The sequence below is a fragment of the Ursus arctos genome, unplaced genomic scaffold (assembly GCF_023065955.2).
Source record: "Ursus arctos isolate Adak ecotype North America unplaced genomic scaffold, UrsArc2.0 scaffold_22, whole genome shotgun sequence".
Lineage (NCBI taxonomy): Eukaryota > Metazoa > Chordata > Mammalia > Carnivora > Ursidae > Ursus > Ursus arctos.
The window spans coordinates 23,132,673-23,147,571 of record NW_026622897.1 but is presented as its reverse complement, the minus strand read 5'-3'; the positions used below and the strand labels follow the sequence as shown (position 1 = coordinate 23,147,571).

Sequence of the window (14,899 nt, the reverse complement as noted above, 5' to 3'; positions counted from 1 at the left end):
GGATGGGGAGTAAGACTTGGAGGGGGAGTGTGTGGTGAAGACTTGGAGGGGTGTGTGTGGTGGGTCTTACTTTATCTCTATTTGAATTTGTTAAAAGAACGTATTCATGTGTTATCTATTCCATTAAAAAGCAATTTTAAAGGATGGGCTAAAAAAAAGAACATTGTGTTCATGGTGGAGGTCATGGTTGAGAGACGGGGGCTGGACGAAATCCCCCCCAAAGGCTCATTCAAGTTGTAGAACTCACTGACCTTGGAGAGACTCCATGTTGCACATGGCCAGTGCTCAGGTGTATGTCGTGGAGGCCATCTAGAGAGATGTGAAACATGCCTCTTTGGTTTCTCTTCTATGAGTCTCATTCGGGAATACCTTACTTCGTGCTGTGTGTTCTGTTTTTTCAGCTCCCAGGTAGCATGGTCCTGAAGATAACACTGTGAGGTAGGCCAGAAGATACAGCCTCATTTTACAGATGAGGGGCTAGAGCTGGGCTAGCCCCCAGGTCTCACTCTTTCTTTCTGTTCTATATCAAGAGGCCTTTTCCTGCTCCTGGGGTGGGGCAGGGGTGGGGTGGGGGGGCACACCGTCATCACTACATAGCAGCTAGATTTAACAAATTCAGTTTGAAAAAGGTCTTCAGAAGTTCTTGTCCGTTTAAGAGTCAAATCTACTGGAGAAATATGCCTCTTGATCTCAGAAAGACATCCGTACTCTTTCATATACACTCAAAGATCCTTCAGAAAATGCCCATTTGAGGCATGGGGAGGAAGGCTCAGTATTATCATCTGGTTACTGGGGTCTGGACTGGTTTGGGGCGCTGAGTCAGGCTCTTCTCCCAATAGCAAGACATCTTAGTCTTTTTCATGGTCCCTCACACACACCTGCATACGCACAAATACCCACAAATTACAATGCATTTTGAAAACTATTAAATAGTGTACTATAAATATTTAACTTATGCAAATAGTATTAGAGCAGAAAGTATGCACATAGACAACACGGTAGCTGTCGGTCTCTTCCAGAATCAGAAAAAGAACCATTCTTTCTAGTTTTCTGATCATATATACAGTATTTGATAAACATTTGCTTTGGAAAACCAGTGAACAACATGGTTTATTGATATGCCATTAGCCATAAGCTCTGTTTTTAGATGTTTAACTACAATGGAGGTTTTTATCTGTACCTGGCATATCTTGGGTGTGTCTGAAATGGGTGCATCTCACAAAACCTCTCCAGGTTCCCACATTCTCAAAGATGCTTAAGTGACAAAGGGATTCAGGATATCAAGCCAACAATTAGAATTTCAAGCATAAGACTGTTGGAGGGGCGTAGCTTAAGGGTTTCAGAAGCCAGAGTGCTAATGTCACCATCCAAAGCTATAACTTATCAATTCTTATCACCCCTTTTTGTTGGAAGTTTCCTGAGTCTAAGATTCCTGAGTGTGAAGAATTCTTACCAGGTCTTCTTTTTCTAGCAATTTCTAACTGACTGCCCTGCACACATTAAATGAATGTGTACAGCTCACCATAAGGAAGAACAAGGTACTGATGCTGGGCGGGAGTGGGGGTTGGGGACCTGAAGAGTGGTTGCATGTTAAGCTCCAGCAGCTTGCATTTCCTGTTTAGTGGGGTTGGGTGAAGGTTTTCTGTAGTAAAGTCTCAATGTTAACCTGAATAGATAGCCTCCTTGGTCATGCCCAAGGCACTGAGATTTGGCCTCTGGATACCAGATGGAGATTTTAGTGTTAGGGAACTTTAGGATCAACTGCTCCCCGTTTCTAGCTGTTTGCTTCAATTGTCTTTTGTCCTATTCCTTCCAAGGTTCTCCCTTTCAAGTCTTGTTAAACAATTTCTCAGACCAGCACATGAGACCCTCAAAGGATAATGTTAAAAACATTATTCTTAATACTCTTTTCTGTTTGCAGGAATCCTGGGAATTTCCAAGGGGGCCTGGCACGTAAGGGTGGGGATGGCTCAGAAAGGCCTATGAAATTCAGAAGCATTTCACAATTTATTCTCCAAATTCAGCCAAGTTTAGACCCTGGGCTCATTCAACTAGTGAGTAAATCACAATCACGCAGGTGTTATAATGTGACTTTTTATTTGCCTATCTTATCTCGAGACCTAATAATACCGATTACCACTATCATTATTTCTTAACGGTCAAACTGATCTGTCAAGGAATTACACTGACTACACGTGCACAAAGTTCTTCTAAATCAGAGGTCAGCTCCCTGAAAATGAAAACCAAATGGTATCTTAGGAAGTACTTTATTTTCTTGGATTTCTCCAAATCTTAGAAATAAGTTTATCTTAAATCCTTCAATACAAATGATAACCATTATTAATTACCTTTAAGTTATTATAGAGGAAAAAAGCAAATAGCAAGGGACCAGAACGAAGTCCTGGGCTGGTTTAATTCCAGGACACCACTCAGTCTCTCTCTCTTTTTCCTTTTTTTTTTTTTTTCTTAAGATTTTTTTCATTTATTTTAGGGAGAGAGAGCGAGAGCACAAGTGGGAGTGGCAAAGGGAGAAGGAGAATCCCAAGTGGACACCTAGCTCAGCGTGGAGGCTATTATGGGGCTCGATCTCACAACCCCAAGATCACGACCTGAGCTGAAGCCAAGAGTCAGAAGCTCAAGCCACCATGCCATGCAGGCACCCCTCTCTTTTTAATGGCAATGGCAGAAGATGTATCTTCTAGACTTATTTCCCTCCGTACTGCGATTATAGCAATACTAATAACTGAGATTGTTCGACTGCTTTAGAGTTCAAGACATTTATCTTACTAGGAGACTTCCCACACCTATAATCTTACTTAATCACCATGATTAATGGGGAAGTAGGTAGTATTATTCGCCTTCCTCATTTTGCTGGTGAAGAAAGGAAAGTTCTGCAAGGGTAAGACTTCATTCCTGGTCACAAAGCTGCTAAGTAGAAGAATGTGAGCCCAGCCCCCCGGACTCCAGACACCCAGCCTTCTCCATGGGGCCACCCTGTCTCTAATGCACTCTTTGCCCCAAAACGTAGCGGCCGTGAGTACATTTCGGTTTTCATATTGATGCCATTTTTCTTTGCCTTTTGATCTTGCCCCCTTGGTTAGACTGTAGGCAGCTTTAAGGCACGATCTTTATCTGTCAGCTACCACTTCAACTTGTGGTGGGCTCATTAGAGGCCCAGAGACACTTGCTGATTGATGGCATGCACTGGGCACGAGGCTGCTGGCTTTGACATTTTATAACTGCACACTTCCTTCAGTGACACAGCATGCCCAAGCAACAGGCCTCACTGCCATTTTCTCAAAACCAGGAAACGAAACTGGCCACCGAGAGCAAATGACCACCAGCCCGAGCATTAGTGCAAACCAAGCAAAACACACCGAAATGCAGACCTCGTGGCTCAGAAGGACAAACGCATTCCATCTGCAGTTATCGCTGCAGAAATGTCACCCGCTTCTTCCTCTCCTCCTGGTTTCGGTGACGATCGTCCTCGACTGCTCCACAGGTTAAACGATGCACCTTTGTCTATGCTCTTACACAACACTCACCCCCAGACCCGCCGTTTGCGAAAATCCCAGCCTCCGCCCGTGCACAAGGACTGCCATCCCTAAATTTTTTGGCTAAAGAATGTTCTGAGATGGACAAGGCAGGGCTGTTTAACGTGCAGGAGAACGCTATTTTTTTTTTCTCACATTCTCCTTTTTCTATAGCCTCCTTCCCACGTCATGTCTCTCCTCTAACCTGGTCAGATCTCTGGCATGTGGTATTAACGGATGTTTTTGGTGTGTGACTGCAAAGTGTTTTCTGTCTGCAGCGAGCGTGGAACTCTGGGGCCTGCCGGGCCATAGGTAATAGTAATCTGAACCCGTGTGCGTCTCACCAGCGAGCTCCAGTCACAATCACATGCTCGGTACCCCCCCTCCCATTATGCTGATTGCAACCCAGATAGGAGGAGCTTGTGGGAGCCAAGCCTCTCTGAAAAGAGCCTGTTCCTCCAGGCTTTTTCATTCTGATGGGCCAGGACAAGAGGGAGAGAAAATAAGACACAAACTTTTTTGCATATGAATGCAACAAGATGTGTCTTTCTGGGTACCTTTGTTCCATTCGAAAGGACGGGAGGCTGCCAAAGAGACAGGGCTAATTAGACTAAGACAGATGGGCACATCAGAAAACATTCTGCTGGATCCTGCCTTTGCACCATGTCAGGAATTTTCAGTCTTCTGCCACACATGATGTTCCTGCCAACCGAGTTCAAAGGACAAACGTGGTCTTTGCAGCTAGACATGAGACACCCCACAGATTCTAGACCAAGGTCGGATTTGCGGGTCTGTGACTCACTTTGCTTATTATTATTATTATTATTATTGCTGTTATTGTGACTTTTTTTTTTTTTTTTTTTGCTAGATAACCCACAACTTAGCTCTGTTCACTCAGCATCGACCACGTTAAAAAGAATGAGGGGCAGCCAAGGAAGCCCGTCGTGGCGATGAGTAGAGCTGCGGGAGATGCTTCTTGGGATCCCAGCCTGGTTCATTCTTCTTGAAGTGTGTTTCCCAGACTTGGTGTATTTTATTTTCAAAATAAAAGCTTCCTGACCATGCTAGACCTAGTGAATTACGATCTCAGGAGCTGAGCCCATGCACCGGGACTCTCTACATACATACCCCAAGTGAGTCCTAGGCGGATGCGAGTGTCAGAGCCTACGTTAGGTGCTCAGGGACAAAACTTTCCACCATCACATTTGTTTGGAAAATGCTGCAGAAGATGTTGCTCCTCTCTTTCCCTTGGAGGCTCATGATACATATGAGCTATTAGCAGATGCAAGGTTCTGATAAACCCTGAGGCAAAGAGGCTTTTGCGTGTTTCTATAACCCAGCGTTTCCCACACTATTTTGAACACAGAATCCGGTTGCATAAAGCACCTTTGAACATCCCTCAGACATGTTCTGGAAGCAATGAGATACCCTAATGGTGCCTTTATCACACGTCATTGGAGGACCCTACCTCTCTCTTTGCTTCTTTCCTGCCACAGACCACCCAAACTGTTGCAAGAGGGAAGTAAGCTCAAGACAGACAGCAATTACTTTTTTTTTGGGGGGGGGGGAACTAGTCGCTTTTTAGAATCGTAACTTGCTTCGGTTATGTGTTGGAAGCAATGTTGCATATTCCTTCCTCCCATTTCCATCATTTATGTGGAAATATCACAACTTCACAGGGGCTTTCCTTGAATCGTCCCATCCAAACGATACCGAGCCTTAAGTCCTTTTTCAGGACACTCTACTTTTTCTTCTTCGCCCCTACCACATTTCTACTTACATATTCATTTGTGCAGAAGGGCGACCAATGTCTCCCCTGGCTAGACTAAACTCTCTGAAGGCAGGGAGTCTGGGCTCATTTGTTCAGCTAAGAAGCCAGGAGTTGGCCTGGCAGATAGTAAGCACTCCATAAATACTTGTTGCCTGAGTGCATTCCAGACTTTTAATCTAGCGAATCACGTAGAACACGTGGGCCTGGGTAATGGAGACTCGCCGTGGTTCTGTCTGCACATCGGAGTTTCCTGAAAAGCCTCTCAACAGTGCAAGGTTGCGCCCCGCATCTTCTCCAGGAGGAGGGTGTGGCAGGATACCACACTGAGCACCCGCTGGCTGGGTGGAGAAAGGAGGGCGCCCTGAGCTTTATTCTGGTCTCTCAGGACTTACTCTAGCTTTTGGACAAGTCTCTCCATGTTTGGGTGTCTTGATGCACTGTTTGGTGCAGCGGGTGTCCCATTTGCCACTCCAAAATTACACTGTGAGCCGTCTACTTGAACATTTTGAAATCCCGAAATGAGAGGTGATTCTGAAGTTCAAATCATGGTTACTATTTCCAGCACTGTGGGTTTCTAGCACGTGGCCGTGACCCTTGGGTTGGGCCGAGTGATTTTAATACCACTTCGCTCAGGAAGTCTTTTACTCGACACTGGCCCTTTAACAGAAGAAGGCCTGCTCAGTTTGTTAACCGCCCTTTCTTACTTGACCTCTTGTTTTGTGGTGCAAAAGTTACACAAGCAGACGGTTGGACACGCATGCTGGCTCGTTGGTGTTTTTCTCACCGACGTCTATCTGCAGCTGTACCCGGAGATGAGAGCACCCTGCGGAGACACCCCCGCAGTCAGGTCTCGGGGTGCTCCATCGCCCTGGGCAGCCCCAGAACGCTGCGGGGCTACTCTAGCAGGTTGTCAGCAGCACAGGAAGCAGAGGGCATGGCTCATGTACATGTCACCGTGTGGCTTATGGTCACAGCCTCACCCTACCTTCCAGCCTGCACAAGCTGCAAGAGCGACAGGAAACGGCCGAGGGTATATATAGCCGCATTGTGTTTATCCAAAGGTGCTGTTTTGCACAGATTATTATGAACTTTTTCACTGGGAGAGGACATGGCATCTGCCTTTTCCGCAGGGCCTCCTGAGGTGCTTGTAAAATTAATCACTCCACCTGAGAAGGAAGAGGGACATTACGCCTTTTGGGTTTCTTCCTTTTCAAGGTGAACAGACCAGTGCATTTTCTTTTCCAAAGGATTTCCGGATCCATTCAGCCAAGGCTCAGAAAGGATGGGAAACAGCAATGGAAAAACGCAGGATTTTCATGAGCCTCTAAATACAACCCATCTGGGAAAATCATTCATCCCATAGATTGAGTTTCCCCTGAAACGCATTAATTAGACTTCCCTTCCCCGCCCCCCCCCCCCCCGACATTCTCCTGGCAAATAAATACGTCCATCCCTTCCTAGTATAGCCCGCACACAGCCCTTGGTCTAGCTCCCTGGAATCCTATCGGGGCAGAGCCCACAGAAAAGTTGTGGGTGCCCAGACTCGCACGGCCTGGCCCCACAGACCACCTTTGTTCTCAAACAGGACCAGTCAGGAGGACAGGAAAAAGGGTCCTCGTTCCAGCCCCTCCCTCAGAGCAGAGCCATTCTGCACTGCTTTGGATGTGACCTCCTGGGGGTGCCAGTTTATTTATCGAGTTCTAGACTAAAGTGCATATGCTCGAGCCGGGCCCTGGCTTTAGCAGCTCTGATTGGCCCTGTCCCACCTGCTGAAGAAACTCGGGGGTGAGCATTAGGAATAGCGGGTCACTGAGATGCTGGTCTCATAAAGGCGGGCCTAAATACTCCGATCTAATGCGCGCGCTTGGGGACTTGGGGCACATTAGGAAACGGCTCTGAGATTTGGGTTTCCATCTGTAAAATGGGAATGATGAGGTTGTGAGCAGTAGACAAGAGAATCTGAGTAAAGTTGGTAGCCTCGTACCCCTGTGAGGGAGTGTGAGGCGTGGCAGTCAGAGCTGGGGTAATAAGAATACGAAATCACAGTGGGACTGTGGAGCAGAAGAATCCTGGGGAGGAGAGACCCCGATTTCAAGACTTTCAGCTTTTTTTGTGCTAAATCAGTCAGCTACCTCATTCAGCACGAACGGATGCTGTATTCTGACGCTGGACCTGCTCCGAGGCCAGGTTCCCCACCGTTCCTCAGAGCAGCCTCTAAGACAGTGCCACTTCATAAATGCGGTCTTGGTTCTTCCTATTCTGAGAAGATGTTCAAGTTGTATGATGCATTGTGAAAAAATAGGCACCAACATTCTGGAGGACAGTTTCAACGTTTCCTCAACCTCCCGGTCCCACCAGCCAAGGCCCGGGATGCGGGCCTCCAGGTGGGTTCAGAAGGACCCAGCTCAAGAAGCAAAGGTGAATGCTTGTTTCCTATCCTTTCAGAAACGGGGTAGGTGTTTGAGGCTATTTTGTATGCTTTCTACTTGGCACCAAGAGGCCAAAGGCAGTCAAAGGGATCCAGATTTGCCCAGGAGCCCTTAGTGGAGGCAGACGGCCCCTGGGGACCCCCGCCCCCATCTGCCTCCAGCCTGACCCTCTCCCACCTCTTTCACTGCATGGAGTCCCAAACCATTGTTCAGTCTCATGATTCAAAGTTGAGTGCACAGTGGCAGGGGCCAAAGCCTGTGGCTATGTGCGCCTGAGATTAAGAATTTTATCTGATCTTCAGCAACTTGCAGAGGAAATCCTGTTCCAGAACTCAGAGCCCTGAGCGAAAGGTTGCCAGCAGTTCTTCCCTCCCACCTGCGAGATAAATCAGGACACCTGAAATGCTAACATGGGCTCATTGTTTATAAATATAATCATCTCACTTCCTGTAACGCCATGAGTCCCTCCTTCTACCTTTTTTCTTTTAAACACGGCATAACGAAGTCTCCTGGCAGAGCCTGGTTGGGTGTCCTCAGCGTCTCCTTGGTGCGGGGTCACAAGGCAGAGGCTGCCAGCATCACATGCTCCCTGCAGATGAAACTCCACGGTGACTCTGTCTTTAGGATTAAGATTCCCATAGAGGCCCAGCAAGTTCGTCAGGAACCGAGACAGGCACAGGCCGCTGTATCACCGACGTGAAGGCTCAATGTGGGTCTCACCTCCTTGAACCAGAGAACCCTGGGCAGAAGGGCACATTTCTCTGGTGGTTGGAGACGAGGTTGTGGAGAGCTGTGGGTTCCTTTCATTTCCCTCACCCCACCCCCGAGCCAGAGGGCTAACTGAATGAGGTTTGTTTGACATGGTTTATGATATCCTGCCCCGTGATGTGAGTAACGCAGGATTCCCTCCTATTCAGGAAAAGTTGGTGATGCCTGCTGGTGTAAACTGGGGAGGGGAAAGCCGATACTCCCTGTAACTGAAGGAGGGACTCCCCAAGACAGAATCTGCTGGAGGGTCTGCCCTAATTCTGATCCTTCTCCCACCACTCCTCCTATCATTTCCTTCACTGCCAAGCAAGAGCAGATCTGCTGATCGGCTCGCCCCCAAGTCTGCCCAGAGCTGTGCTGGGTGCCTGTGGGCAATACACCAGAAAGAAAAGGCATAGAACTTGCTGAAGGGACCTCATACTCCCAGGGGCCACAGGAATTACAGAGGTGATGATGTGAGACACATGTAAGAGCATCAGCTTACCGGAGAACCACCCAGAAGCAGGCAAGAAGGGGAAGTCAGGTTCTAGATCTGACACCACTGAGGGGTCTGACCTCAGTACCCTCACCTGGGCAGCAAGGGGGCTCCCAGACAATTCCTAAGATCTTTCTGGATCTGGCATTCCATGAGTCTGTGACAGCCCCTGCCAAATGATCATTCATTAAGGATGAAGCCAGACCCTGCAGCCACCTCACGGGAAACTGGGGGTGCACTGCCTCCTTTGTTCCCTGGTGCCGGCGGGGGGTGAACCGTGGCCACCGTGCTTGCAGGGAAGAGCGAGTCTGGGGCGCCGCTGGCTCCCTGCCTGCCCCTCCTGATTCCTCTCACTGCAGAGCTACTCTGCTGAAGGCCCACTGGACCGAGCCCCTTTCTTGTTTTGTTTTGTTTCAGCTTGGGAGGAAAACGAACTTGCTAGTCAGTATGGAACTGTCCTGAGGGGAAGTGGGTGCTGGGAGGGAACCTTTACTTCTGCCCAATGCAGGCCGGAGAAGAGAGCGGGAATGCCGCTCCTCTGCCCCGTCAGCCCCGCACCCCTCTACTCCACTAACAAGCGGGGAGCAAAGCGAGGCCAGGCGGGGAGGTCAGGTGCCCATTCTGCTCTGAGCTGGCCACGGCCGGCCCCTGTGCCGCTGGCTGCAGGAGGGAGCGAGAGCTCGCTGCATCCCTCTCTCCCCAGCTGTACATTCAGGGATCCCGCATGGGGACCTAGAAGTCCACCCTGGTGGGAGTACTTCCATCATGGAAATAGGGAACCGTCACGCAAACCCGGAGAGCTGGGTGTTGAGTATTTTTCAGCGCACGTGGTTGGATTTACCTGCTTCTCAAGCCAACGGCCACTACCCAGGTCCTAGCACGGGGATGTGCTCAGGTCTCGACTGACTTCGTCCCCCCCGGAGGGCAGCAACGGGGCCTGGCTGCTGAGAGGAGCCGCTAGGCCTCCAGGTCCCTTATTCTCTCTCCCTCGGAGACTTCAAGCAATTTTCTGTGGCCGCTTTTCTAACCCATAAGCAATAAAATATACACTACCCGTCACTAGGGATTGAGGGGCTGCTATGTGCCGGGTGCAAAACCGAGCACCTTATGTTAAGTTTTCTCATCCAATTGTATCCCCACCACAGCCTGAGGAAGTCATTTCCTCGTCTCCTAGCTCAGGAAGGTGAAGCTTGGGAGGTCACCCAGCTCACAGGGCACAGAGCTCAGACCTGAACTCAGATCTGTCTGATTCCAAACTGTGCTCCTTCCAAAGCCTTTCCACGACACCACCTGCCTTTTGTTAGTCAATAATATTATTCTTCCTCCTTGAAAATATATCCAAATGATATTACCTCGAGGAAGGACCTCAGGTATGGCACAGCTCCCGGGGCCACCATACCATCAATATTACCCTTTCCAAAGACAAACCACCCTCCCCCACAGGACACACTTCCTCTTCCCCCTCCTCTACCCCAGCCGTTGTCCCTCCCCTCCTTCAACCTCTACTCAGAACTTACTTCCTCCTTGAAGCTTTCTCTCATTAACCCCACCCAGTTTTGATCACTTCACCAACTTTGCTTCTTCTCCTCAAATACTCACACTCACATTTACACTAGATTTCTTTTGCCTTATTTTTACAACTGGAGTCCATCTGGTCTTCTTCATTGAGCTTCACCTTGCCCCTCTCTTTTGTACTCTTCCCATGGTGCATGACAATGCAGACTGTCCACAGGGACATCTTGGGGTGGGCCTCCTTTGTCTGTGTCTGTGGGCCTATGAATGGCCTGTTCTTCCCATCCACAGCAGGGTGCAAGGACATTCTCTCAAAGAACTGGCCAAATGACTCAAGCACCCTCTTTATTCTGGCCAAAGATGGTACAAGTGTGGAGCTTGGGCAAGAGAAAGAGCCTCGGCCAGTTCCATGTCACTCTGGGAATTCTCCTCTCCAGACCTAACATGCAATGAAACTTCGGAAGACTTTGTTTTCCAGTCTTGGGCCAGACAAGGACTTGATTCTCTCTTAAAGGGTCTCAGGATTTCTCCTCACGTCCTTCCTACTCCCTACTCCCTCAGATTGACTTGTTGGTTGAAACTAGCAATGGAGTAGGAGTTTGGGGCTGGGGCGGGGGAGGTAGCTTTCTGTTTGATCGGAGGTGTCTGCAGAGTATGAGTGCATTGGTGAGTATGAGTGGGTGTTAGCTGGGGAGATCGGGGCTGAGACAGGAGCTGGGACACAGTTACATAGGTTACTATGTGCTTCAAATTTCCCCAGTGGACTCAGAGTGGAGGCTGGACCTTGGGTCTTCTGGAGGAAGATGCCAGTAATGTGGTAGTAACAGCTGGTCTGATTTGCATTTGGGAAGCCAGACTGTTTCAGACAGCTCAGCTGATGCAGGGAGCCATTCCTCTGAGGGCCTTCCTGGCCAGTGAGGGATCCTTCCTCCTCCCAAGCTCCTCTCCTTCCCTGTCCCCTACTCCCCCCGTGCCCTGAACGCATTGTAATTCCCTCCGATCTAAAGACCCAGCTGTGATCATCGTGCTCCCTGCTTCTGGCTTCCTGACACGTTCACAGGCGTCCCTCCCGCACGGCCTACTGCTTTTAGACTGGCACACACAGTTTTCACAAGAAGGGTTTTTGTGGTTTGGGTTTTTTTCCTTCATAAGTTTGCAGCTGCTAGTTTTGAAACCACCAGCCCTGGGGCAACTCAGTCAAATAGAGAGCAAGAGAGAAAGAAAAGGAGAGAGAAGAAAAGGAAGGATAAAAGATGTCTGTAAATCATGTATTACATGCAAAAGGTCTGTGTGGCAGCCTTGTCCTTGCTTTGCCTTCTCGGCCAGGCTTCTGTGAGCGGAAGGCTCTTGGACACCGTTAGGTGGATTCGACGGAGGGTGCTTCTTACCCCAGAGCCCCTGGCTGCCTGCGCTCACAGGTGAGGTGAGGAGCTGACCTTTCTGGTCATGCTCTGAAGGGCACCCGCCAGCTTCCTACGTCCTGCTTGAAGATGTGCGCTCGTGTGGACATACAACGCACGCGTGCTGGGGCCAGAGGAGAGGAGAGGGGGAGGGAGACACAGGGAGGCCCTGACTGAGTTTCTGAGTGTTCTCTAGGGATCAAGTTCAGGCTCACCTAGTGGGGGTTACTTCACATGTGAAAAATAAGTACAGTTGACCCTCAAACAACGTAGAGGTTTGGGGCGCAGAACCCTGCACAGTTGAAAACCCACCTCTACCTTTTGACTCCCCCAAAACTGAACTACTAACAGCCTACTCTTGACCAGAAGAAGCCTTACCAGTAACACCAACAGCGATCCGCACCTATTTTGCTGTTATATGCATTTATATACTGTGTTTTTACAACAAAGTCAGCTAGAGAAAAGACGACATCGTGAGGAAAATCCTCAGGAAGGCAGAACACTTGTACGCGGCTTTACTGGAAGCCACCAGAGAAGACCGTGGGCCCGCGCAGTTCAAACGCGTGGTGCTCAAGGGTCAGCTGTACTTAGCTGAACACAGACTTGAGGCAAGAAGAAGAGCCAGAAATACATGAATCCAGAAAAAACTTCACATTCAGGTCTTCCCTTGCCCCTCCCACATTCACTGCATTTGTGGCAGCTAATTATAGTTTTTATCTAAACCAACAGAACACCTAGAGGCACAGCCTAGAGTCAAACCCGCCGGCGTGGAGGCTGTCAAGATGGCGAGCGGTCAAGCTTGCTCTGGGTGGCTTTTGCGTGTCTCCTATTTGCTGGCATCTGGCCTTGAGCCCCATAGCTCTCTGTGGACCCTGATGAAGGCACTTTTGCTGGTAGCTGGAGGGAGAATCATGGTCATACTACCAAGGAAATGAGAAAGGGTTGGTCCTCCAAATCAGGCCTGCTTTGACTGAGAGGGCCGGGACGACTCTGGGCTGTGGAGAATCTCTGTCTCCATAACCCTTTATTGGCGCCTCTCCTAGAACAATGAACCCATTCCAGTTTGACATCAGAATTATTTGTGGTCGGGTTTCTCCTCACTCACTCTCTCTACTCGCTCCTCACCAAATTTCCTGGGGGGTCTCTTGAGGGCTTGGGGCATGTTCTCTTTGCATGACCTATAAAGCTACCCAGCACAGTGACTGTTTTGCCTGGAGGAGGAGCTCTACAGAGATACTTATTCAATGGCATTGAATGGAATACTGGTCGCCATACTGTCTTATAAAAACATGTACTGATTTTCCTGTCACCGGCAACCTAAAATCTAATTCTCTGCAGCCTGCTACAAAAGTTTTTGAAGAGTCAACTCCTAACTATTTTCCAGCTTCCCTCCATACTTTTGGCTCCCTTACTAATAGGGCACGTTCTTCCCCACGTTCATGGTCCCGTTCATGCCTCTTCCCTCTCCCTGGAATACCCTGTGAGGTAAATTCCAGATCATTGTAGAAATCAACTCCATTGTTCCCTGCACCCTGTGAAGCCATCCCCAACTCCCTCAGCCCTTTCCAGCAGGGTTAGTTGTGCCTTCAGTTGGTTTCCTGGGACACCTTGTACGTCTTGTGAAAGCACGTTCTGGTCTTTCGTGTGTGAGTGTCCATTGATGCCTGTTTCTGTCACGAGACTCTGAGTTAATCAAAGGCAAGGGCCCTGTCTAAGGCATAATTGCATTCCCAATGCTGCACACTCCCCAGAAATAGTAGGTGCTCAGTAAATGTTTGATCACTAAATTACTGAGAGAAGGAATGGGCTCCGTTCATCTCTTCCTTGGAATCTCAAACAGAGCCTTCCTACCCCTGTCCTGCTTCTTTTCTTCTCTCCCACACGTGGGCCACCTCCTGACACTCAGCCCATATAGGGTGCAGGGGACGCGGTTCTTTTATTTCCATCTCTGAAATGTCTACAGCCTCGCGCACAAAGTTCCACAACATTAACCATCACCATTGCTACTCGTCATGCTCCTGGGCCTCCAACATTTGTAAAGATCCTGATTCAGGCCCCTTATTACCCGAAGACGTCGACACCCACAGAGCTGAGCCTTCCTGGATCACAGCATACCTCCCCCATGAAAACTCCCCATACCAGTCCAAACCCACAGCCATTTTCCTTTCCTTCTGGATTTTTCTTTTGGCTTTTCTTGCTTACACTGCCCGATTCCTCACTCGCTTCTCTGTTCTCTTTAATGACTCCACTGTTGTTTTGGACTTGTATGCAGTTGTCATGGATATTTTTTTTTCTCCCGATTCTCTGTGGACTCCCCCACAGTTCACATTACTCGATACATGATCAGAATACACACTGAATGACCGCGTTCGATGTTCCGACGTGGACGCTCTGTATCCCGCATCACTCCCCAGACCCTGGGTTTTCCCAAGGGAACTTTACCTTGCTCGACTAGCTGCTGCTGGAGTAATAGTAATTAGCCACATCTCCCTGACTATAATTTCTGTGATGGACTAAATCTCCAATAATTTACACATTTTTGACCCACATCATTTCACTTTCCTGTGGAAGCCATACCACTCGGTTTCTTGGTTGGAATTATTGATCAAAACTGTAGCATTCTTCCCAGCAGAGAGAGCTGTCTCCCCTGGAGGCTGAGCAGGCCTATCCCCGCAGAGTTTGCTCCTACCCCAGGGCCACAGATAAGAAAGTGAATGCTCTATGAGAGGGCCAACTGTCGCTAAGTAGGCCAGGTGGGTTTTTTGATGTCTGCAATCAGCAAATTGGTGTCTGCAGCCTGTTCTGCCTCTTGTCTGAACGTGGTCCTCCTCCTGCACTCCTACCGAGGTGCTTTCCCCTCTGTGGGTTGAGCCTCTCTAAAAAGCATCCTTTCGTCAGTTCTCCTCTGCCTTCTCTCCTTCCCCTCCCCCACACCCTGTCAAAACTTGCCACGTTTGCCACAGTCCCAGGACCTTGCTAAGCTCAGCTCATATAGTCAATGCAGTCACTCA

General features: G+C 48.9%; 1 protein-coding gene across 6 annotated transcripts in view; it reads right to left on the bottom strand.

The window, feature by feature from the left end:
• FLI1 (Fli-1 proto-oncogene, ETS transcription factor) overlaps positions 1-14,899 on the bottom strand; it is a 122,259-nt gene that overhangs the window by 71,314 nt on the left and 36,046 nt on the right. For 2 of the 6 annotated variants that reach the window (XM_057316585.1, XM_057316586.1), the window contains exon 1: positions 252-14,899. This exon is cut by the window's right edge and continues 21,948 nt beyond it. The exons of the other annotated variants lie outside the window; for them this stretch is intronic. In XM_057316585.1, the coding sequence (XP_057172568.1) occupies positions 252-359 (108 nt within the window). In that variant the 5' untranslated portion in view covers positions 360-14,899. The remainder of the gene's footprint in view (positions 1-251) is intronic. 6 annotated transcript variants of the gene reach the window in all.